Below are 22,020 nucleotides of genomic sequence, written 5' to 3'. Positions count from 1 at the left end.
AAGAGAAGAAGAAGCAGGAGACGGAAAAGAAAAAGCAGGAAGACGAAGAAAAGAAGAAGGCGGAGGAAGAGAAGAAAAAGAAAGAAGAGGAAAGAAAGAAGAAAGAGGAAGAAGAGAAGAAACAGAAAGAAACAGAAAAGCAAGAAAAAGAAGAGGCGAGGAAAGCAGAGGAAGAACGGATTAAAGAAGAGAAGAAGCGCGCGGCAGTAGAGAAGCGACGACGAACGATTGCCGAAAAGAAGCGAAAGGCTGAGGAAGAGCGACGCCTGGCCGAAGAAAAGAAACAGGCTGAAGAGGAACCTCAAATAGCTGCACCTTCCTCTGGGCAACCGGCCCCAAAGACTACTGTCACTAACCAATCGCCAAAGTCTATTGTCACTAACCAATCGCCAAAGTCTACTGTCACTGACGAAACCTCCAATCCTGCTGACAAGTCGCCTACTACGGTTGCTGAACAGCTCAAAGAGCAAATGGAAATTGCCAAGGAAATTGAATCGGAAGGTTCTTCCAATTCGTCCTCTGATGACTCTGATTCTGATTCTGATGACTACGACTCTGATAGCTCTTCTAGTCCGGTGCCGCCAAAAAAGCCACGCGTGGTGAAAGCTCCGTCGGCGACCAGCTCCAAGCGGCCGTCCGTTGACGAGACCAACGCGCCCGTTAGTAGCACCCAGCCTGCAATTGCGCCTTCGTCTAAGCCTGGTTCTCCTGAGAAGCCCGTTTCCTCTCAACCTACAACTAACGCCGAGAAGGGCAAGCTGGGGTCTCTTTCTAACCTGAAATTGCTGAGCTCATTGGCGGCCGGCGAACTGCCAGACGTCAAAGAGCGGTCCAAGAACACTAATGCTAGTACTGCTTCCGCGAAGCCTGCAGAGTCTGGCTCCGAATCTGACTCGTCCAGCGAGGATGACTCGGACTCGGACTCGGGCTCTGATTCGTCCGAAAGCGAGAAGTCTGACGAGGAGAGCAACATCCCCATGTCCAAGCGGGCTGTTTCGAGCACGCCGAAGAAGAAGAAGACCGGTGGGGGTCTAGCGGCACTAATGAAGGACGCCACGAGCCTATGGCGAGGTCGATAAACCCCCCTCCCACATCTTTCACCCCCTGGCGGGGCGGGATAAGAGAAATCTGCGACACCATGCACTACCAATGTTACCGTTACATTAAAATACAGTACAGTAGTGAGTGTGGAGTGTGGAGAGAGAGAGAGAGAGCAATGACCAGGGTTGCACTCGATATATAACGAGAAGGAGCGCCCGATCTTTTTTAACTACAGTTATGTAATGCTCTAATCTAACGAGTATACAATATTAATTTTCTAAACAATGGTTGAAACCGTCAAAGCTACCAATACCGAAAAGACCACTGGAGCGTGGAATAATGACAACCTCCGCCGTATTGTCGAAGGGATGCGGAAAGACGGCGTAGTGATCCTGCAAGATCTCATTGACCCCAGCCATCTCACCGCACTCAACGAGTTCATGGAACCCGACGCATGGCGTGTCCGCGAGGATCCAGAGTCGCTCAACTTTGGCACAGAGAACATCCAGCAGGCGCCGCCACTGCACCTCACAGAGCACCTCTACGAGGACGTCTATGGGAATAAGCTGCTGTTTGAGGCGATCCTGCATGTGCTGGGACCGGGGGCAAAGTGGGACTTTGTCAGCGGCAATACGGCTCTGCCCCAAAGCACGCGGCGGCAGCCGGTCCATGCTGATGAGAACATGTCGCACATCGCCTCGCCGGGCTATGTCGTCGCCAACATCCCGCTCATCGATATGTCGGTGGAAACGGGCTCGACGGAGATGTGGCCGGGCACCCATCTGCTACGGGACGAGTCCATTTTCGACGACCCGCACTCCAAAGAGTCACCGTCGATCAAAGCAGCCATTGTTGATGCACGCCGCACGCGGGTGCCGCCGCTCCAGCCCACTGTGCCTAAGGGGTCGGTCGTCATCCGCGACCTGTCTCTGTGGCACTGCGGCGTCCCCAACCCCAGCGACAAAGTCCGCTGCATGATAGCATTTGGGTTTTCGTCCAAGTGGTGGGACAATGGTACGAGATTCAAGGTGCCTGATGAGAAGACGGCTGCATTGCTCAGTAGTTGGGCTGAGGCGGGTGGAATGATGGCCCAGCCTGCTCCGGTCGCAGACCCTTCTACGTATTTGGTTGAAAAGGACAAGAAAGACTTCCAGCTTGGTGAGTCCCGGCCGGCTTTGTAATGTATCTCCAATTATATCTTCCCAGTAACTTCTTAATGATATACATGTAGTTTGTACCCAATGCTTCTCCCTCCTTTTCCTCGTTGCCCAATGCTTCTCTCTCTTTCCTTTTCTTTCCCCCCAAATTGCCCAATACAAATATTGTACTTATCTTCTAAGGCTGATCCTCAATGCTTATATGGCCAATGCATGCTGGATAACGTAGTTCCGGATCTTTTGAATAATTGAGACTTACATACTACGTAGCAATTTCAATCTCAACGGCTTTCAAAGCTTTGCAGGTCCCAAGGAAGCCCCAGAAGCAGTTAGAAACCGCCTAGCATGGCCTTAGGCGAGTTGGAGACCCATGTATTTCAAGACACGGAGTATGCAGCCAACCCTGAGCTGGGACCCTTTGCAAAAAGCTCCCAGGACGCCAAATATCGCAGAATCCGGTTCCCCCGTGAACCGCCAACGGCCAGGCCCATTGGAAGCCCTTCATCTTGTAAAGGCCTCCCTAGGCAGGTTTGGGTGGTCTGGTACCCCTCACCTGAGAACACGCGCGATGTTCGGCTTGGCGCATAGTGGAACTGTGGGGTCCCCCGCGTATAGGCGAGCCCGGAAAATTGTAACGACATTTCAAACGGTGGAGGACCGTAAAGTCTCAACTTTCCCTAGCATTACGCCCGCTTGGTGTGCGTAACTTGGCATCATCCCCTCCCTTGCAGGAGTCTCTCCCTCTGTATTTATTGTATTCTGTATTTGTATACCGTAGTCGTGTGTTGGTGAACGAGGTTCCCTGGAGAGATGCTGGCGGATACGATTCTGGACGGCTCCTTCGAACAGCCGAGCCGCCCCGAATACACCGCAGGCCGCCCGGAATACGCTGGCGGCTCGCGACAGGACTCTACCGACTCGGGGTCGCCGCCGACACCACTCGTCGACGCGTACCGTAGCCCTGCAAACCGCCGGAGCTCTATCAGCAGCACTTCCAATACCCTCAACTACATCCTGAACCCGGACGAGTCGTCAGTTGCCAAGCGTACGGGCAAACCCGTGTCGACGGGCGGAGTCAAGTTCCACAAGAGTTGTAACTACTGTCGGCACCGCAAGGTCAAGTGCGAGGTGCTCGAGAACTCGACCGAGTGCGAACATTGCAAGCTCTGCGGCGTGCCGTGCGTTTTCAGCCGTAAGGAGAAGAGCCAGAAGCGGCGGATGAAGTCTGCGCAGATAGCTGCAGCGATTCAAGGCCAGCCGGCCCATCCGCCGCGTAGTCAATCCGGTTCCGCCCACCCTCCGCTCAATGGATCTGGCTCTGTTCCTCCTGGACAAGGTCAAAGGAGCAGGGCTTCGGGTTCGGGCCCGTCGCCAGGTTATGAAGAAGCTGGGTTCCCTAGTAACAGCGGGTTCAGTAGCAACAGCGCCTACAGCTCTTCCTACGGAACCCATCATTTGGTAGGCGTCGTTCCGTTCCAGAACATGCCTCAACCGGCGCTCTATGAGACTCGCCGGCCAGATGCACCACCCTCCGGTCCCCAGTCAGCTATATCGCCTAGTAGCGCAGTCTCCTACTCTCCAAGGGAGCGTCAGGGCAGTGGTGTCGAAGAACAAATGTCTGCCCAGCCGTCAGCGGGCTATGGGCTCTCTCCGCCGTCTAACCAGTATACGGAGCTGCTGGGCATGACAAACCCGTCGAACCCGCGGGCTAAAGCCGCCAAGGGAACGCTGAAATCAATTTACAAGCTCCAGATCGAGCCGTTTTCACCTTTCCTGCCGGAGTCTGCGCTCGATGGCCCAGAGAATATCAGCAAACTAACGCGATGCTGTGTTTCCCTGGCTTCCGTGTCGTCCCCTGAAGCTAACATGACCGATACAACGCGGGATCTACTGCACGAGATGTTCTACTACCTTGTTGACCGCGAGTCCGAATGGAATGAGGTGACCCTGGGGTCTATCCTTATCCACGCTGTGCGGTCAAAGATTTCTGCTGATTTGCACAGCACACTCATGGCGCAGATCAACGCAATGCCAATGCTGTCGGACCCGGCCACGCGGGCTGCTCTTCTTTTGGGAGCCATGGCGGTTGATACGTGGACTTCGCTCGTGGATAACACGCGCCCTCACCTGGACCCCCAATTGCTGTGTGGATTTGATGAATTGGTGGCTACAATTGACGATAATACCTTTGCCCACCATTTCCTGCTGCTCTCGTACACCCTATTCAACGTGCTGACCCTCGTACACGAGCCGCAACCGCTCCTCGACGACAAGGAGCTTAAAGAAGACAATTCGCGGACGCGGACCTGGCGCGAGAGACGGTACCGGTTGCTGCAGCTCGAGTCTGAGCTGCTCATCTGGCCCGTAAAACTGCCAAAACACCTCACCGTAGTCAAGGACGAGCTTATTGCGCCCAACGAGGCCGTCATTCTCCACGTTCTCCACAATACAGCGACCCTGGCGCTCTACAACTTTGCCCTCAACTACCCGAGCACGACTGGCAAGCAGATGTGTTTGGTGCCGGTTCCGGGCCTGCTTCAGTTCATGAGTGGCATGGCAAAGAGCACGTTCAAATGTGGAGGACACATGCACCCCAAGTGGCCCATTCTGCGCCAGTGCCAGGTACTGACAGCGCGGTACATGCTCGAATTGTACAACCAGGTGGAGTACGAGTTTTGTAAGCGAGCCCTGGCGTGGTGGACCGACGAGGAGCTGGATCCGGAGCTGTTTGGCAAAGTCAAGGCGCTGCTCGGGGGCGTCGACTGGACTGAGTACTCTGATGGCGCTGTGGTGTTTTGGGTCTATCGAGATGCCAGGAGCACGGCGGTCGAGCTCTTCCTATCCGATGCGCGAGACAGGGGCTTCCTCGATTAATCCTCACTTCCCAATATTTCGTTCGATTTTACCTTCCTTCCCTCACATTAATTCCCTTTCCGAGCAGCCAGTTTGTTCTTCTTCTTAGTGGCCTTAAGCAAGTCTCCGAGTTTCGATATCGAGAAATTGTGGGCCATTTTCAACTGGTTCGAATAAGTTGGAGTAACCATAAACCAGGTTAATGAACAGCCGGGTACTACCTCTGGAGTGGTGCCTTCCAGGCCAATTTGGTCATTCTACCCAGAGAAGCTGAAGAACGCAAGGACGAGAAAATACCGGAACACCCTATTTATATAACGACTAAGGGTGATCAGCCCGTTTAATTAATCCGACTCCAAGCGACTGCGAAGTAGTTTTATCGGATCCCTTGTACTTATATACACACTAGATATCCGAGGCGACAGTTCCCGATCTCGCTCTCCACGCTTATGTCCGTTCGGGTCCGGCCCAATTGCCGAATGGCATTGTAATATATTGATTCAATTGCTACATATCAAAACAGCCCTAATACAGCTCATTATCGTTTAAGCAGCGCTGATCCGGGGAAACCTGGGGGCGAGGTTTGCCAAGGTACAGGAGTCGGCGGAGGTTTTCGCGGAGTATTTTGTGGACCCCCGGTGCATCACCATGCCACCCTACAACTGGCGACTGTAACGTGGAAAATAGTGGGGAAGGGGCCACTATTTAATGGCGTTGCAATTCCCTTTTCTATTTCAGAATACAACTATTATTTTCCATAAAACAAATAAAAGAATATGTCTGTTGAGGTTGTGACCGTCAGAAACTGGCAATGGCGACAGGTTGGGGAAGCGGCGTTCAATGCAGCTGCGGACCCATCCAGTGAGACGGCCGAGATCTTTACCGATCTGCTGGCCGCAAAGAAGATCCCAGATCCGTTCATTGACCGGAACGAGCGGCTGGTGCAGTGGGTGGCCGAGGCCGACTGGGAGTACGAGGGCGAGTTGGAGTACACGCGCAATGCCCAATTGTCGACTCAGGATCTCATCTTCGAAGGACTCGACACGATCGCGACCGTGACCCTCAATGGCGAGGAGATCCTTAAGTCTGACAACATGTTCCACATCCACCGGGTCAATGTCAATGGCAAGCTCAAAGAGGGCAAGAACACCCTGCGCGTGCACTTCGCCAGTGCATTGAAGCGGGGTCACGAGCTGGCCGACAAATACGGCCATCTCGAAGCATTCAATGGCGACCGAACCCGTGTCTACGTGCGAAAGGCTCAGTACCACTACGGTTGGGACTGGGGCCCAGTGCTCATGACATGTGGCCCATTCAAGCCAGTGCGGCTCGAGAGCTACGCCGCGCGGCTGTCTGAGCTGTACGCCGACGTTGATGTGAGCGCTGACCTCCGTGCCTCCATTGAGGTCCAGGTGGAGACCCTTGGCGACGGCGCGGGCGTTGTTGCTGCTGAGGTCGAACTCGTCTCTCCAAGCGGGGAGTCTGTCGCTACTGGCACCACCAAGGTTTCCGGTGGTAAGGGCAGTGCAAAGTTCACTCTCGATAAGCCAGAACTGTGGTACCCAGTGGGCTACGGTAAGCAGCCGCTCTATGAGGTCAAGGCAACTCTCAAGGGCGCGAATGGTGAGGCTCTGGACTCTTGTGCGAAGAGGTTTGGCGTTCGGAGGCTCGAATTGGTCCAGGAGCCTCTCAAGGAGCAGGAGGGCTCTTCTTTCTTCTTTCGAGTCAACAACGTTCCAGTCTTCTGCGCTGGCTCCAACTGGATTCCAGCCCATAACTACATCACTGCCATCACAAATGACGACTATCGGACCTGGATCTCGCGAATCGTTGACTGCAACCAGGTTATGGTCCGAGTGTGGGGCGGAGGTATCTACGAGCCGGATTTCTTCTACGAGGAGTGCGACCGAGTCGGTGTTCTAGTTTGGCAGGACTTTATGTTTGCCTGCGGTCAATATCCATACTACAAGGAGATGGCAGAGTCCGTGCGACGTGAGGCCCGAGACCAGGTCAAGCGACTGCGGCACTTCTGCTCCATTGTCATTTACGCAGGCAACAATGAAGACTACCAGGTCCAGGAGCAGTTGAAGCTCACAGACAAGCAGTTCCCAGCCAAGGAGGCCTACGAGAAGGATTTCCCAGCGATTGTCGGGGAGCTGTGCCGGGTGCCGTACCACCCAGGTTCTCCATGGGGCGGCAAGAACTCCTCCGACCCTCTGGTCGGTGATATTCACCAGTGGAACGTCTGGCACGGTTCCCAGGAGAAGTACCAGAACTGGGGCAAGCTTGGCGGCCGATTTGTTAGTGAGTTCGGCATGATGGCCTTCCCGTGCATCGAGACCATCAAGTCCTTCGTCACGGAGAAGAGTCAGCTGTATCCGCAGAGTTTGGTTGTTGAGCACCACGACAAGGCCGACGGCTTCGAGCGGCGTCTGGCTCTTTATGTCATGGAGAATTTGCGAGTGCGATCAATGGACCTCGAGTCGTGGATCTACGCGACTCAGCTCATGCAGTCTGAGTGCCTTGCCTACGCTTACCGATGCTGGCGACGACAGTGGAAGGGCCCAGGCCGGGAGTACGTCGCCGGCGCCCTCGTCTGGCAGATTAACGACTGCTGGCCAGTGACCTCGTGGGCTATCTGCGACTTCTATGGCAACGCAAAGCTCGCTTACTACGCCGTCAAGCGCGAATCCGCTCCAATCAACGTGGGTGTCTACCGGACCACTCCAGAGGACAAGAACACCAAACTCTCCGGCCCAGCTCTGGGTCCGCCTCACGATCTCGTCGAAAAGAAGTACATCTTCGATGTTTGGGGTGCCAGCAACCTTCTCGAGCCAAAGGAGGTCATTCTCAAGCTCTCCACCTACGACGCCACCTCCGGCAAGCTCATCAAGGACTACGAGGACAGGCCATTCACCCTTCTGCCGAACCAGTCTACTGAAGTGTGCGAGGACCTTGGCGTCGACCAGTTCTCTATCATCTACGCTCGATTGGTTGATAACGACGGAAAGGCTCTCGCTCGAGCCGGCGACTGGCCACAGCCACTGAAGCACTTGGTTCTTCCAGGCCGAGTGGTCATCGTCACCAAGGTCTCCCCAACCCAGGTCAAGCTAACCACGAACAAACCAACCAAGGGTGTCGAGCTCTACCTCGAGGGCAAGACTGCTCACTGGCAGGACAATGGCTTTGATCTCTTCCCAGGCGAGGAGTACTTGGTCAATGTCACTCCACTCGAAGAGTCGGACATTCCAAAGGTTCGATTCTACGAGCAGGAGGAGAAGCAAATGCTTAATGGTTACAACTAGAATTTATAGATGCATTTGGTTTTGAACCCCCCCCCCAACTAGCCTATCGGTTCCTCGCTAATTATTAATATATGGTAGCTTAGCAACTGTTCTTGGTGGACCAGTCCCCCAAACCCCTTGGGCTCCGCTTCGCGGAGGATTGGACCATACAATTGCTGTTCAAGTCTATAGTAACAGAGACAACCTCAATTGAGATATGGTCTCTAATAGATGAGTTTATTTTCATCACTCATCTACTTTCGCTAATCAATTGGAACTGCAGCAGAACATTAGACTTGTGGCTCCATACTTTTTTACTTCATTGAAGGATCAATTGAACGGCGGAATGATGAAAAGGTCATACATGAATGGAGATCGACGGGGTCCGACTCACGCTTAAATCAGCCGCACTATGAAGCCGGCGGGATCGGCCTCCATCCGGTGGGAGCTTCGAGTGCCGTGGTCTGCAGGCATAAACTGCAGCTGATATACGAAGATCACAGAGAGAGGCTATATAAACGGAGAATGGCTCGCAGGAAGGTGGAGGAGCAGAAATGGCGAGTTTAGATGGCTTGGTTTCGGAGACAACTCCTCTAGTGGCCAGCGAAGATGAGTTCGAAGAGCTCGAGAAGGTCCACTGGACCAAGAGGCCATCAATTTACATGATCCTACCTCTGTTCGCATTGGCGGAGATATCCAGGTACATGCTGAACAATGTGAGGATGAATTGGGCTATTACGCTAGTTTGCCGCGACCAGTACAACTTGCCCTTGTCCGATCAGGACCCACGGTGCCAGAAGACAGACGTCCAGTCGGCTGTATCTCAGTACACGGCTCTCTGCTCCTTAATTGGCGGTCTAATTGGGCTATACATGCTCCCACGAATCTCAGAAATGTCGGACCGTGTTGGTAGGAAGGCGGTATTTGGAGTAGTCTTTGCTGGAAACATCCTTACCCTGCTATCTATGGTGGTCCTCATGAAGTACTGGAGGGTGTTTGGCTACCGCTCAATCATTGCTACCTATATAATTACCGGGCTGTTTGGCACGAATGTGCTGATTACCGTGATGATGTCCAGTTACGCAGCTGACTGTGTGCGCCCAAGGGAGCGGGCCAAGGCGATGGGCTACGTTCAGGCATGCGTACTAATTGGCAAGGCGAGCGGTCCCTTTCTGAGCAGTCGTCTCGTCCAGCAATCAGGGAGCCTGATGTCTACTTTCTATGGCAGTTTGGTACTCGAGGTGTTGGCCGTGTGTCTGCTGCAGTTCGTAGTTCCAGAGTCAATTTCACCGAGAACAGTGGACAATGCCCTTTCTGCATACCAGAGGAAGCAGAGGGAGAAGACCGAGCAACCGCTTGTCCGGCGGTGGTTCAATGAGTTCAATATTTTTGATCCCATTAGGAGCATCTTCCGGATTGCCAGGGATCAATCATCCACTGTCATGCGCAATATTATGGTGCTGGTAGTCATCGACTTGCTGTACGAGCTTATTATCGCCGGCAGGGCGGGCGTTGCAGTTCTCTACCCGCAGATGAAGTTTGGATGGACTACTGTCGAGATTGGCTACCTCGAGTCGGCTACTGCATGCGCTAGAATTATACTACTCGTTTTCATCATCCCCCAGGTGTTCAAGTTATTGAGGCGAGTCTACGCAGAGGCGGTGAGCGGGTCCGGGGTGTCCAAAAGCGAGATATTCATTGTTCGTTTCGGCAACTGCCTCGAGGTTCTTGGGTACACTGGCTACGGATTTGCGCAGAATACAACGGAGTGGATTGCCTCGTCATTTGTGGCTACCTCAGGGGTCATTGCAAAGCCGACAATCCAGTCTGGACTGCTCAACATGGTTCCAAAGGACCAAATTGGCGAATTCTTGGGGGCAAAGGGAGTTTTGGATGGCCTTACTAGCACTGCTTTTGAGAGCATCGGACTCCAGGTATACTCTTTTACGGTGGAGCGGAAACCGGAGCTACTTTTCTATATGTCTGCCACAGGCTACTTCATTGTCATCTGTCTCTCCCTGCTTATTAAGAGTACCGTTAATGAGCATTAACTCTTACTCACGGAGAGTAAATATAGACTAGTCTAGAGAAGGAGTTATGTATCAAGTCACCGTCATTTCTTCCGGTAATAGCCTATTTTCGGTGGAAGAGCTGATACTCGCGGAGCTTTCAATAGCCATATGATTACCAGTGCTCCTGATCTGCTTTGCGGAGCCTCAAAATGAACAGTACAGTAGCTTAGCCGCTTCATGGAGAGCTTCAGTTGACAATTTTTTGAGCCAATACATATGTCCCCAGCTTTACCTTGTTGCCAATTCTGGGTGAGAGAAATCTCAAGCAACGGAGTTTCTAACAAAAGGGGTTACAGTATCATGAAGGTCGAACTCTTGAAGTACGAGCCAATTGTACTTCTTCGCCTACGCGGAGCCCCAGAGAATCTGGGGACTGCTCCCTTCAATTATCACTGTAGTACTATGTACCACTAACTTGACTGCTAATACCATTCTCTCATTGAACGTATAACGACTTCGAAGGCCAATCTTCCCATAGCTCCGCTTTGCAGCGGAGACTCCGCCAGTTTTCCCATGCAATTGCTCGGCTAATTCAACTCTCAAATGCTCGTAGCGGAATTTCGAGTGGAACTGCTCATCTATATGATTTCCAGGGTCCTACTTTGTACTCCACATTTTGCAGATCATCGATTATGCAGTGGAGTCCGGGATAGGCGTAAAGCCGAAACTCCGCTTCTCCGCATATTTCTGCGAAGCTCCAAGTTATCGGAACGCTAAAAAGGCTCCAAATCTAGTAAATCCAAATTTTAGCCCAAAAGATGTACCTCTGGGGTTGTTTACGTCAAATTGTCAACTAGAGCTTCCAATTGACATATACGGAGTTTCGGCGGAGTTTTACTCGTTCGTGAGTATATAGCAGGACAAATGCTGCTGTTACATTATCCCTTTACCGGCAGAAATACGGATAAATCTCAACCCGTTCCAGTCGACCAGCCATATAGTACCGCACTATATATAAAGTACTAATGGCTAACTTTGCAGTTATAGTGAATCAACTAAAAAATGAAGCCCCTCTCCTACGTGTTGGGGCTGTTGGCTTCGCAGCAGCCAGTTGGCTACCAGAACTTGAGCGACTTCGAGAAGCTCTGGAGCGGGTACGATGTCAAGACTGCTCCAGTCACTAAGGTTGTTGAACCAGCACCAATTCCTACTTCGCAGCTAATTCCTCCGCCAAATATGCCGCCGTTTGAGAACCCACTGACGCTCCCGAGCGACTTTGTATGGGGCGTTGCCAGCTCGGCTTATCAGATTGAAGGTGCGGCGAAAGACGAGGGTCGAGGGCCGTCTATCTGGGATACACTTGCCCACAAGACAGACCTAATTAAAAATCATGATACTGGTGATGTCGCCTGCAACCATTATTATCTATACAAGGAGGACACACAGCGACTCAAGGCCATGGGCGTGCCTTACTACTCGTTCTCAATCTCTTGGTCGCGAGTTTTGCCTTATGGCAAGGGTAAGATCAATAAGGCTGGTCTCCAGCACTACATTGACGAGGTCGATTACCTCCTTGAGAATGGCATTGAGCCAATTGTGACCCTCTTTCACTGGGACTACCCACAGGCATTGCAGGACTTGTACGGCGGTTTCGTTGATGAGCGGGCCGTGAACGATTTCGTCGACTATGCTGAAATTATGTTTGAGGCTCTTGGGTCTAAGGTAAAGAAGTGGTATACCTTCAATGAGCCGCAGGTATTTTGTATGCACATGAAAGTGGTTAGTAAGACCGCCAGAAAGGAGATTCCTATGTTTGGCAACACCCCCGATGAGGTGTACATGAAGTGCGTCCACAACTTCCACCTGGCACACGCCAAGGCCGTTGAGGTATTCCGAGAGAAGTTTGGCCGAGACAACGACTACACCATTAGTTACAAGAATGCGTTTGCTTCCGTGCGTCCGCTCACAGAGTCGGCGGAGGACAGGCAGGCTGCTGAACGGTACTTGGCGTTTGCCCAGGGCTGGTTCACCGATCCAATCTACTTGAATGGCGAATATCCTGAGGCAGTCTGGGAGGCTTTTGGCGACAAGGGCCTCAGGGAGTTCACTGAGGAGGAGAAGAAACTAATTATCGACTCTGCCGACCACTTTGCATGGGATGGATATTCTGGTCAGCCTGTCAAGGCGCCGGATGGGGGCATTGCCGCGTGTATTGCTAACGAGAAGCACCCGCGGTGGCCCGAGTGTGCTGTACTGGTCGATCAAGTCGAAGGTGACTGGATGCGAGGAGCAAAGTCTAGCGACGACACGCCATGGCTGCGAAATACTCCGCAATTCTTCCGAGAGGGTGTCATGCAGATCTGGAAGAAATTCAAGACTGACATCGTTATTGCTGAGGTGGGTACTAGCATCTACAACGAGCAAAAGCTGAGCATTGCCGATGCTCGGTACGACTCGGACCGAGTAGAGTACTACCATGCGTATCTCCGGGAGGTGCTGAAGCTTGTAAATGAATACAATGTGCCAGTTAAAGGGTTTGTGGCATGGTCTATTTATGACAATTTTGAATGGTTTGTGGGCTACGACGTGCGGTTCGGCATTCAGTATGTTGACTACGAGACGCAGAAGCGATACTTTAAGAAGTCCTTCTTCTACCTGCGAGACTTTTTCAACCATTATATTGCTAATTATTAGCTGTAGAAAAACGCGTAATAAAGGATAAACCGTTGTCATTCGAGGGCCAGCCCTCGAGCTCCCGTAGCTCTGGAGGAGCACACATTTGACTACCTTGTTAGAGTAATGGATCCTTATCCATTCATTCTGTCGCAGCTACTGCTTGTGTGTCAGAGACTTGGTCCCCGGTGAGTTCCTGCATTACTGTCTATTTGCTTTCTTCTCCAACCATGGGAACTTCCCTCAATTTATCTTTCATGCCACCGGTGTGATTCTCCTTCGCTTCATCGCCGATGTTCCGATTCCGCAGCTCGGCTATTCTCCGAACCGTTTCACTTCGGTCACTCTCCGAGCCTGTCTACATCGGTCACTCGCCGAGCCTGTCCACACCGGACACTCACCGAACCGCTATACCTCAACATACCTATCCTTATTCTACCGGTTCTCAATTGAGTCAATAAGTCATACGGAACTATTTACGATGCCACCGGTGGAGCACGGCTGATCAGCTTTAGTGTATATCAGTCAATAACGTGTTACGGCAATTGTCCAATGGTTGGTAAAGTAGAGGCATCCTCATTGAAGGAGCAGTGATAAAACGTGGATTAACTCAAGATACTTACCTATAATGATTCCTAAAGAAATTTGAAAGATAGTTCGTTTGCGTTTTTACTCTGGAATCTCATCAATGCCTACTTTATTAATAAAGCATTACCGATCTTGGTTACCATACTTTGTTGTCGAGCGTTGACAAGATTTCCACTAATGGAAGTATATGCAGGTCTGCTAAGCGCTGAATTAATTGGCGTTACCGGTATCTTAGAGAGATTATTAATATTGACATTGGAACGGTCCAAGTTTGTGACAGTAACAGTACGTTGCAATCAATAAATATTTCATATTAAGGTCAGGTATAGCGAAGTGTAGACTCCCGCCAGTTCAGAATATGTATTGCCACGGTAACTTCTCTGTTTGAATGATAGCTGTTATCGCCATAGCCGTGAGACGCAAAATGATACGAAGTAAATTTGCTATTGCATGAAAGATTACCGGAATGGTATTTTTTTATATTATAAGAATCTAATACGTTACTATCATTACTACTTCCCATATAATACAGGTATAGTTGTTTTTGTTAGCGTAGGGTTGTTATAATGGTAGGGTCCCCGGGGAATATGCTGTAGAATAAAAGCGCAATAAACATCCAATCAGTTCATACCACGGTACCTGGGAAAACGTTGATTGTTTTATTTGTTTATTTGTGTGTACATTCATTTGCATAAATATTAAGTATTGTACAACAACTAACGTCTGAGTAGGAATTGTCAATTACTTACTAACCTGTTTGGTCCAGTACATTAATTAGTACAGTTCCGATGACATGTAGGCAGTTTCATTTCATGGCCAATGTGCCACAATGCTTACCTGACATAAAGCACTACTCAACTGTAGCACCAGACGTGACTTGCAATGCCATTCTACATCCCAGTCGATCTTTTTCGCATTGCTTCGTCGGTCGTCGATTAAGATTTGCTGCGACAGTCTCAGATGAAGAGATGCGTTGTACACCACGATGCTAGCGAGATACAACGCACAATATTATTAATCTTTTCTAGCTTTTTTTCATTATATGCTCTCGTCTGCAGGTACTTTACTAGCAGAGCATAAGCTTTTGCCATTCCGTCAACCTGGAACAGTGTATTGTACGGCAGGGACGCATATGCAGCTCACAGGCAGCTGTACCGATCCGGCGGTCTTATACATATAGAAGCATTAACTCCTGTGTATACCTGAATCAGTTCATGTAGAAGCATTAACTATATACCCGAACGAGTAAATGAAAGAGATCCCACAAGCTACTGTGCTCACTTCAATTCTGAAGAGCCGGAGAGGGGGGGTTTGGGGGCCAGAGCCCCCTCTAATACTGTAACAGGGTCTAGGGCGAATGAAACGCTTCACCGCCGAACTCAATCGTACGACGGGTTGACAGGTTCTGTCTCAGACACTCCATGGGTCCTCATCATTTACTCGAGTCCGGCGCCATCCGCCCGCCGAGCTGGAAGACGCGCCGTAACCAGTGCAGGGTGCCACGCCTGAGACGACAGGGCCAAGTGTAGCCTATATGCGTAGGCGGTCTTTAGGGAGCAGCGTGGGTGTGAGCGGGTGAGACGTGTAACACATTTTTGCTGCACCAGCGACGCACGCAAAACAGCGGTTGTTTGGGCGGCGGAGCGCCCCTTATCACATTGGGGGCCGGGCCACCCACCGAGAATTCGTTGCATTCCCAATTGAACCCACCCGACAGACGCTTTTTGACGACGAACGACTCCCCCCCCGCGCATCAATCGAGGCGAATACGACGAGCACACTCTCGGGGGGACGAAATTAAAAAAGTAGATAGCTGTGTAGACCAGGCCATTTCTGCTTAGGGGTGGTCTGTCTGTGTTTTTGCTATACCCGTAGGAAAGGGCCCCTAGAAAGAGGCACCCACCACAGTAAGAGCGCTGGGAAGAGGCCTGGAAGGGAGGTCTGCGTAGAGGACAACCGGGCTCACAAGTTTCGTAGGCATGTTGGCTCCGCGACCGTTGTACTTGGACGAGGAGCATACCACGAAGCGAAGCGTATTTGAGCCGGAGGCGGTGTACCCCCAGGCGAGCTCCTCCTCATCGGACGAGACGGGGGACGAGGACCAGTTTCAGGCGCTGTCGACGGCGCGATCCATGTCGTCGCTGGCGACCACGGTCGAGTCGGATGAGCACCTGCCCATGCCGGGGCGCAATGCCAGTGTCGACGAGTACCACCAGGCGAACAAGCGGTTCTATAACGCAGCGGCGCGCAATGGCAGCTTTTCGACACTAGAACCGAAGGCTTACGCCAAGGGCGAATATTCCAACGAGTACGCCAAGGATGAGAACTCAAAGAAGGAGGACCAGGCCGGTGAGAGGCCCGCGAGACGCGACGACAACGATAAACTCTACCCCGAAAACGACAAGCTTAACCCGGAAAACAACAACTGCAAGAGCCACAGCAACACGCAGTCGCTACAGAGCTTTGATTTTTCCGTAGAGGACGCCCCCAGGCGTAATGGGGCTTCGTCCTCGCCGGGCCAAAGCCCGCAAAACGTCGATGGCGGAGACTACTTCACCGATAGAGACGACGAACGCACACCACAGCCAGTGGAGTCCCGCGCGTCATGTAGCACCCTCACAGTCGAGCCCTCAATAGCTCGTCCGACGTCTCAGGAGATTGTAAACGGCCCAGTCAGGCCGCCAATTCAGTCTCAGACCTCTCGGGAGTTTGTAAACGGCCCAGTCAGACCAGAGACTAAACCAGAGACTAACGGTATTACTGCTCCCAGTTCAATTGAGGTGAACTCTAGTAAATCTTCGGCATCGCTTGTTCCCCGGTCGAGCTCGACCTCGGCCATTCCACGCAAGACCATGCCGCCGCCGCAGCCGCAGAAATCGGCAAGCGACGCATACCAAAACGTATATTTGCATCTGCAACAGGCGGGTAATCGCAGCTCGATGTCGTCTCAGCGGTCAGGCTCCTCGTCGCACCGCAATTCGCTACACCGTGTGTCAACAGCGAGCGCTGTATTGTCGTCGAGGCGTACTTCTTTCTCGTTCTCGCGGCGAAGAAGCCTGCTGGGCCAGCGGCTACCGTCGAGCTCGGCGCAATTGGACGAGCAGAGCCCATCAGCCCACGACATTGAGCGCCTGCGAGAGGCCATTATTGCCCAGAGAGAGCACAGAAGGCGTAAACGTGAGTTCCTGGAGGACGAGCGAGTTTTGGTGGGTACAAAAGTGTCTGAAGGGCACGTGAACTTCGTCACCGCCTACAACATGTTAACAGGCATTCGAGTTTCAGTCTCGCGGTGCAATGCAAAGGTTAACCACGAGCTGTGCGATGCCGACTTCACAGCGAAGCACAAACTGGCGTTTGACATTAGCGGCAACGAGTTGACGCCGAGCGCCAAGTACGACTTCAAGTTCAAGGACTACGCGCCGTGGGTGTTTCGACACCTGCGCGAGATGTTCAAGCTCGACCCGGCAGACTACCTGGTCTCGCTCACCTCCAAGTACATTGTCTCCGAGCTGGGCTCGCCAGGCAAGTCCGGGTCCTTCTTTTACTTTTCGCGCGACTACCGGTTCATCATCAAGACGATCCACCACTCGGAGCACAAGATGCTGCGAAAGATCCTCAAGGACTACTACCTGCACGTCAAAAACAACCCCAACACGCTCATCTCGCAGTTTTACGGATTGCACCGCGTCAAGCTGCCGTTTGGCCGCAAGATCCACTTCATTGTCATGAACAACCTGTTCCCGCCCCACCGCGACATTCACCGCACCTACGATCTCAAAGGGTCGACTCTCGGCCGTATGTTCCCCGAGCCGGCCGACGGTGTGCTGCAAAGGTCTAGAGTTTATAAGGATCTCAACTGGATCAAGCACAACGAAAAGATTCGTCTGGGGCCGCGAAAACGGGCGGAATTCATTGGCCAGCTGGAAATCGACGTGGCGCTCCTCAAACGGCTTAACATCATGGACTATTCGCTGCTCATTGGCATCCATGACCTGACCAAGGGTAACACGGAGAACATTCGCGACTCGACGCTTTCAGTGTTTGACCCGGACGCCGCCGGTATGTCGAAAACCAAGGTTGCAGAGCTTCGTAAGGCGATCAACGCTGCCTCACCTACGGCGCTCAGTGGCATTGACTTTGCCTTTGACGATTATTTGTATGTCCCCTCCCAGTCTTTTGTGGTATATGGTTGGTACTAACTATGGTTTTAGGAAGCGTGACTTTACGTTCTACGCCGACAGCGGAGGATTTAGGGCAACGGACGAGAACAACGAGGACATCAGCGAGATATATTACCTTGGCGTTATCGACTGCCTCACACCATACACCTTTTTCAAGCGCATTGAGACGTTTTGGAAAGGGCTGTCCCACTCTCGGCCGACTATCTCGGCCGTGCCAGCTCAGGAGTACGGGGACCGGTTTTTGAAGTTCATCAAGGCGGCAGTCACTGGTGGAGACCGCGTGGGCCGTAACAACGATGAGGAACCGCAGTCACCGCGATCATTGAGTGAACCGCGACCACCAGGCGACCCGCGACCACCGAGCGAACAAATGATAGAAAGGTCGCCGGTCGTGACTACTGGCGCACATCTGCCTGCTTTGCCGGAGGCCAGCTCCGAAGCAGTGAACGATAATAATAATAATAATGACCAGCCGTCGAATGAGGGTCTTCGAAGGCGATGATTTCGACTGCCAAAAATCAAAACAAGTGTTATAGACACCCGCCAATACGCTTTATTTATGAGATGTATATCTCCTGTACCTGAATAATGTAATGTTTCACTGGAATATATGATCTCCTTCTTCGCTATCCGTTTCTTTTCATCTCTATCTTCATAATATCTATATCTCTCTCCTCGTCTCTTTTCATCATTTATCTTCATCTATCTCCATCACCTATCTTCGTCATCCCTATCTTTATTTAGTCATAGATTCCATAGCTATTATAAACTTAATAGCCATCATTTCATCGCTGTCGGAGATTTAACATGTCACTCGTAGGTTTCAATCGTAGCAATTGCTCAAAGCTTCACTAATTTCTTCACAGCTTAGTGCTTGGTGCTTGCCATTTAACGCTTAATGGTTCGTGAGGCTTGGCGTGGTGAGCCGCACGGCCTTTAGAAGGGGGCGGGGGGACGGCATTTGCCAGACGCCGATGTGGGCTTAAAACAAGCCCCAGACTCTCCTTTCACTTCTCCTTTGTGCACACCAAAGGAACCAAAAAAAAATATGGTTGACGTGAACGAATATCTCAAATTGAAGCGGCCAATTACTCCTAAGGAGTACGTAGAGCTGCTGAAGGAGCATCCTGGTACTGTGACCTTCGATGCTACGTTCTTCCGGGATCCCCCCTCTCAGTCCAACGGCGAGTCTGGCAAGCAGTGGTACCTTGAACGCCCCCGAATCCCCAATGCGCGCTTCTTCGATATGGACGAGATCAAGGACAAGTCTTCGCCATACCCACGGATGGTCCCCACTCAGAAGGAGTTTGATGCCGCTATGGGCGAGCTGGGGATCACCCCAGACGACCTCGTGGTCGTGTACGACGCGCTGGGCAACATCTCGGCGCCTCGAGCAGCCTGGATTATGCGATACTTTGGCCATGACAGGGTTCTCGTACTCGAGACGTTCCCTGACTATGTCAATGGCAACTTTGCACTTGAGACTGGCGAGCCAAAGCCGTACGAGAAGACCGTTTACAAGTCCAAGGCCCCTGTTGATAAGGACATTTATATGGACTTTGATGACATGGTCCGGGTTGCTAGCGACCCTGAGGAGTACAAGGAGTACAATATCATTGACGCCCGACCAGCAATGGGCTGGAAGAATGGACACGTTCCGGGCTCGTTCTGTGTGCCGTTTGGTGCAGTTCTCGACCCCGTGAATGGCCACATCTTGCCAAAGGACAAGCTTGAAGGAGTATTCGAGAAATTCAATCCGAAGAAGCCGACTGTGCTTTATTGCGGGTCTGGTTTGACTGCCTGTATTGTAGAAGCTGCTCTCTACCAACTGCATCCAGAGCAGAAGTTGAAGATCTACGATGGCAGCTGGGGCGAATGGGCCAAGCGAGCTTCGCCGGACCTCATTACCAAAGATTAATCTTTATTTGTAGTTTATGTATCTATCATTCTGACGTATTCCTGGCTAATTGTCCAATTTTTTACTTCATTATATCGCCCGTGCGGCTTGTCGGCGGATGGCAGGGACGGTGCGGAGTGGATCGGAGACACAAGTGGCCTAACCATGCATATCGCGGAGTTTGTCCACAACGATTTCCTACCAACCACTCAAGATGTCCATTCTCAAAGGCTTAGCGCTCGATCTGATCAAAGCCAGGCGACCAATCTCGCCTCAGCAGTTTGTCCAGCTCACTAAAGATGTGACCGCGGTGCGGGTCGTGCCTCTAGACGGCAGCTGGTTCCTCAACCCAGCCGTGCAGTCCAACGGCAAGTCGGGCTACGAGTGCTACCTCGCGGAGCGAATTCCTGGTGCTCGATTCTTTGACATTGACGGGATCAAGGATCCTCACTCTCCGTACCCGCACATGCTGCCCGACAAGGCGACATTTGACACCGCCATGAGCAACCTCGGCATCCGAAACGATGACCTGTTGGTCGTCTACGATGCCATTGGCAACTTTTCAGCGCCGCGGGCGCATTGGATGCTGAGGGTGTTCAGGCACAATAACTCTTTGTTGCTGGACAACTTCCCGGCGTACAAGGCCTTGGGGTTGCCAATTGAGACGGGGGAGCCACCAGAGTTTGAAAAGACTAACTACGTTTCTCCGGGCATTGACGAAGACGCAGTTATTTCATACGAGCAATTGAGGGAGATTGCATGCGACCAGAGCAAGCTCAACCAGTATAACATTCTTGATGCTCGACCAGCGGGAAGATTCGACGGTTCTGTGCCGGAGCCACGAGCCGGTATTTCGAGTGGCCACGTACCAGGCGCCCACTCTGTTCCATTCACGGACTTGCTGGATGAGAAAAAAAATTTCCTGTCTCCGGACGAGCTCAGGGAAGTTCTGACTAAGCGTTTCGATCCGTCCAAGGAAACCATTGCCATGTGTGGCACGGGTGTTACTGCGTGCATTATTGAGAGCGCCATTAACCAGATTTCTGACAAGAAGGTCAAGGTCTACGACGGCAGTTGGACCGAGTGGGCACAGCGAGCTGATAAGAATATGATTATTAAGGATAACTAGTCCACCAGTATTTACGATATGGATAAACCAATAAAGTTCTAAATTCATTACCCGGTACTACGGGCCTCAGGAAATGATGAAGTGAGAGGTTACACTTGATTATAACAGCAATTGACAACGTATCAACATGATTATCGACATCTGACAACGTATTAACATGTAATATTAAGAAGATAAAGATCTCTAATTGCTTTATACTCGGAGACCAGCACCCGAACCGTCCTTGGTTTGAAGACTCTCTCGCTCACTAGAGCGTCTATACAATTGCATACTCTTCTCCTCATAATCAACCACATCATGTCTTCGAGAATGCAGGGGATGAACTTTTTAAGATTTGGCAAAATCAACAGCAGGAAGACTTCTCCGATTTTTGCTTTGATGCATTGAGATTGATAAGACCCGTCGTTGCACTGTTGACCTTTATGCCTTGAGACTTATCGGCCAGATCAACTCTCCCCTGGATAATGCTTGTGTGAATCTGCTGGGCGACCTCAGTGTATGCTTCAACCACTCGATGACCAGTCTTGGCCGAAGTCTCTACAAAATGCTCAATTCCATTCTCCTCTGCCCATTGCCGGGCCTCTTCAGCCGGCACCTGTCTCTGATCCTCAAGATCGCTCTTGTTCCCCACAAGGCATATGCTAATGTCTTCGTTTGCCAATTCGCGGATATCCCTGAGCCACATCTTTGCGTTCTCGAGCGTCTGCCGCCGCGTAACGTCGTACACGAGAATGCAGCCAGCCGCGTTACGAAAGTACGACCGTGTCACCGCCCGGAAATGCTCCTGGCCTGCGGTATCCCATATCTGGAGCTTCATGTAGTGCTGTCTCCCGTCCACCGGCTCTCCCACAGCAATGATCTTCGACCCAATCTCAGCGGCAATAGTGACATCATGCACGTCCGAGAATCTGTCGTCGGTGAGCCGAATTGTGAGCGATGACTTCCCACAGGCCCTATCCCAAAAATACAAAGTTAGTGAACACTATTCTGCTACAATACCAGATACCACGGGTAATACGATAAGGACATATCCCCCTATCCATTCATCCCTAGTAAAAAGGGTACAACATACGAATCACCAATCATCACTACAAAAGCGGAAAAAAATATTAGCACGACCAGACAGAGTATAGCTGGATTCCCTTACCAATTTTTGCGATAAAGTCCCACGTCCGCACCATATTTGTCCCTACTCACCGCCCCCT

At 51.5% G+C, this 22,020-nt stretch overlaps 9 protein-coding genes and 1 pseudogene across 10 annotated transcripts; 9 read left to right on the top strand and 1 right to left on the bottom strand.

Moving 5' to 3' along the window:
- Positions 1-2: 2 nt before the first annotated feature.
- On the top strand, positions 3-1,079 carry TRVA0_046S01156 (annotated as a pseudogene). Its single transcript has one exon. A coding segment is annotated over exon 1 (1,077 nt).
- Positions 1,080-1,325: 246 nt separating this feature from the next.
- Positions 1,326-2,222, top strand: TRVA0_046S01134 (phytanoyl-CoA dioxygenase family protein; the record flags this gene model as incomplete). The annotated part of the gene is made up of 1 exon (XM_076686942.1): positions 1,326-2,222. The coding sequence occupies one exon, from the start codon at positions 1,326-1,328 to the stop codon at positions 2,220-2,222; it is 897 nt and encodes a 298-aa protein (XP_076538871.1).
- A 786-nt stretch (positions 2,223-3,008) lies between these two features.
- Positions 3,009-5,072, top strand: TRVA0_046S01112 (uncharacterized protein; the record flags this gene model as incomplete). The annotated part of the gene is made up of 1 exon (XM_076686941.1): positions 3,009-5,072. One exon carries the CDS (start codon positions 3,009-3,011, stop codon positions 5,070-5,072), a length of 2,064 nt encoding a protein of 687 aa, XP_076538870.1.
- A 755-nt stretch (positions 5,073-5,827) lies between these two features.
- TRVA0_046S01090 (beta-mannosidase) lies at positions 5,828-8,356 on the top strand (the record flags this gene model as incomplete). Its single annotated transcript, XM_076686940.1, has 1 exon — positions 5,828-8,356. One exon carries the CDS (start codon positions 5,828-5,830, stop codon positions 8,354-8,356), a length of 2,529 nt encoding a protein of 842 aa, XP_076538869.1.
- A 533-nt stretch (positions 8,357-8,889) lies between these two features.
- On the top strand, positions 8,890-10,386 carry TRVA0_046S01068 (uncharacterized protein; the record flags this gene model as incomplete). The annotated part of the gene is made up of 1 exon (XM_076686939.1): positions 8,890-10,386. One exon carries the CDS (start codon positions 8,890-8,892, stop codon positions 10,384-10,386), a length of 1,497 nt encoding a protein of 498 aa, XP_076538868.1.
- A 1,023-nt stretch (positions 10,387-11,409) lies between these two features.
- On the top strand, positions 11,410-13,041 carry TRVA0_046S01046 (glycoside hydrolase family 1 protein; the record flags this gene model as incomplete). The annotated part of the gene is made up of 1 exon (XM_076686938.1): positions 11,410-13,041. The coding sequence occupies one exon, from the start codon at positions 11,410-11,412 to the stop codon at positions 13,039-13,041; it is 1,632 nt and encodes a 543-aa protein (XP_076538867.1).
- Positions 13,042-15,587: 2,546 nt separating this feature from the next.
- MSS4 (1-phosphatidylinositol-4-phosphate 5-kinase) lies at positions 15,588-18,291 on the top strand (the record flags this gene model as incomplete). The annotated part of the gene is made up of 2 exons (XM_076686937.1): positions 15,588-17,764; positions 17,820-18,291. 2 exons carry the CDS (start codon positions 15,588-15,590, stop codon positions 18,289-18,291), a joined length of 2,649 nt encoding a protein of 882 aa, XP_076538866.1.
- Positions 18,292-18,837: 546 nt separating this feature from the next.
- TUM1 (sulfurtransferase) lies at positions 18,838-19,707 on the top strand (the record flags this gene model as incomplete). The annotated part of the gene is made up of 1 exon (XM_076686936.1): positions 18,838-19,707. The coding sequence occupies one exon, from the start codon at positions 18,838-18,840 to the stop codon at positions 19,705-19,707; it is 870 nt and encodes a 289-aa protein (XP_076538865.1).
- Positions 19,708-19,900: 193 nt separating this feature from the next.
- Positions 19,901-20,815, top strand: TUM1 (sulfurtransferase; the record flags this gene model as incomplete). The annotated part of the gene is made up of 1 exon (XM_076686935.1): positions 19,901-20,815. The coding sequence occupies one exon, from the start codon at positions 19,901-19,903 to the stop codon at positions 20,813-20,815; it is 915 nt and encodes a 304-aa protein (XP_076538864.1).
- A 343-nt stretch (positions 20,816-21,158) lies between these two features.
- On the bottom strand, positions 21,159-21,996 carry YPT1 (Rab family GTPase; the record flags this gene model as incomplete). The annotated part of the gene is made up of 3 exons (XM_076686934.1): positions 21,159-21,768; positions 21,888-21,903; positions 21,963-21,996. 3 exons carry the CDS (start codon positions 21,994-21,996, stop codon positions 21,159-21,161), a joined length of 660 nt encoding a protein of 219 aa, XP_076538863.1.
- Positions 21,997-22,020: the final 24 nt, after the last annotated feature.

Source organism: Trichomonascus vanleenenianus (genome assembly GCF_965637985.1).
Source record: "Trichomonascus vanleenenianus strain CLIB 3782 genome assembly, contig: TRVA0_046S, whole genome shotgun sequence".
Classification (NCBI taxonomy): Eukaryota; Fungi; Ascomycota; class Dipodascomycetes; order Dipodascales; family Trichomonascaceae; genus Blastobotrys; species Blastobotrys vanleenenianus.
The sequence above is the reverse complement of the archived record's forward strand: the minus strand, read 5'-3'. Positions and strand labels throughout refer to the sequence as shown.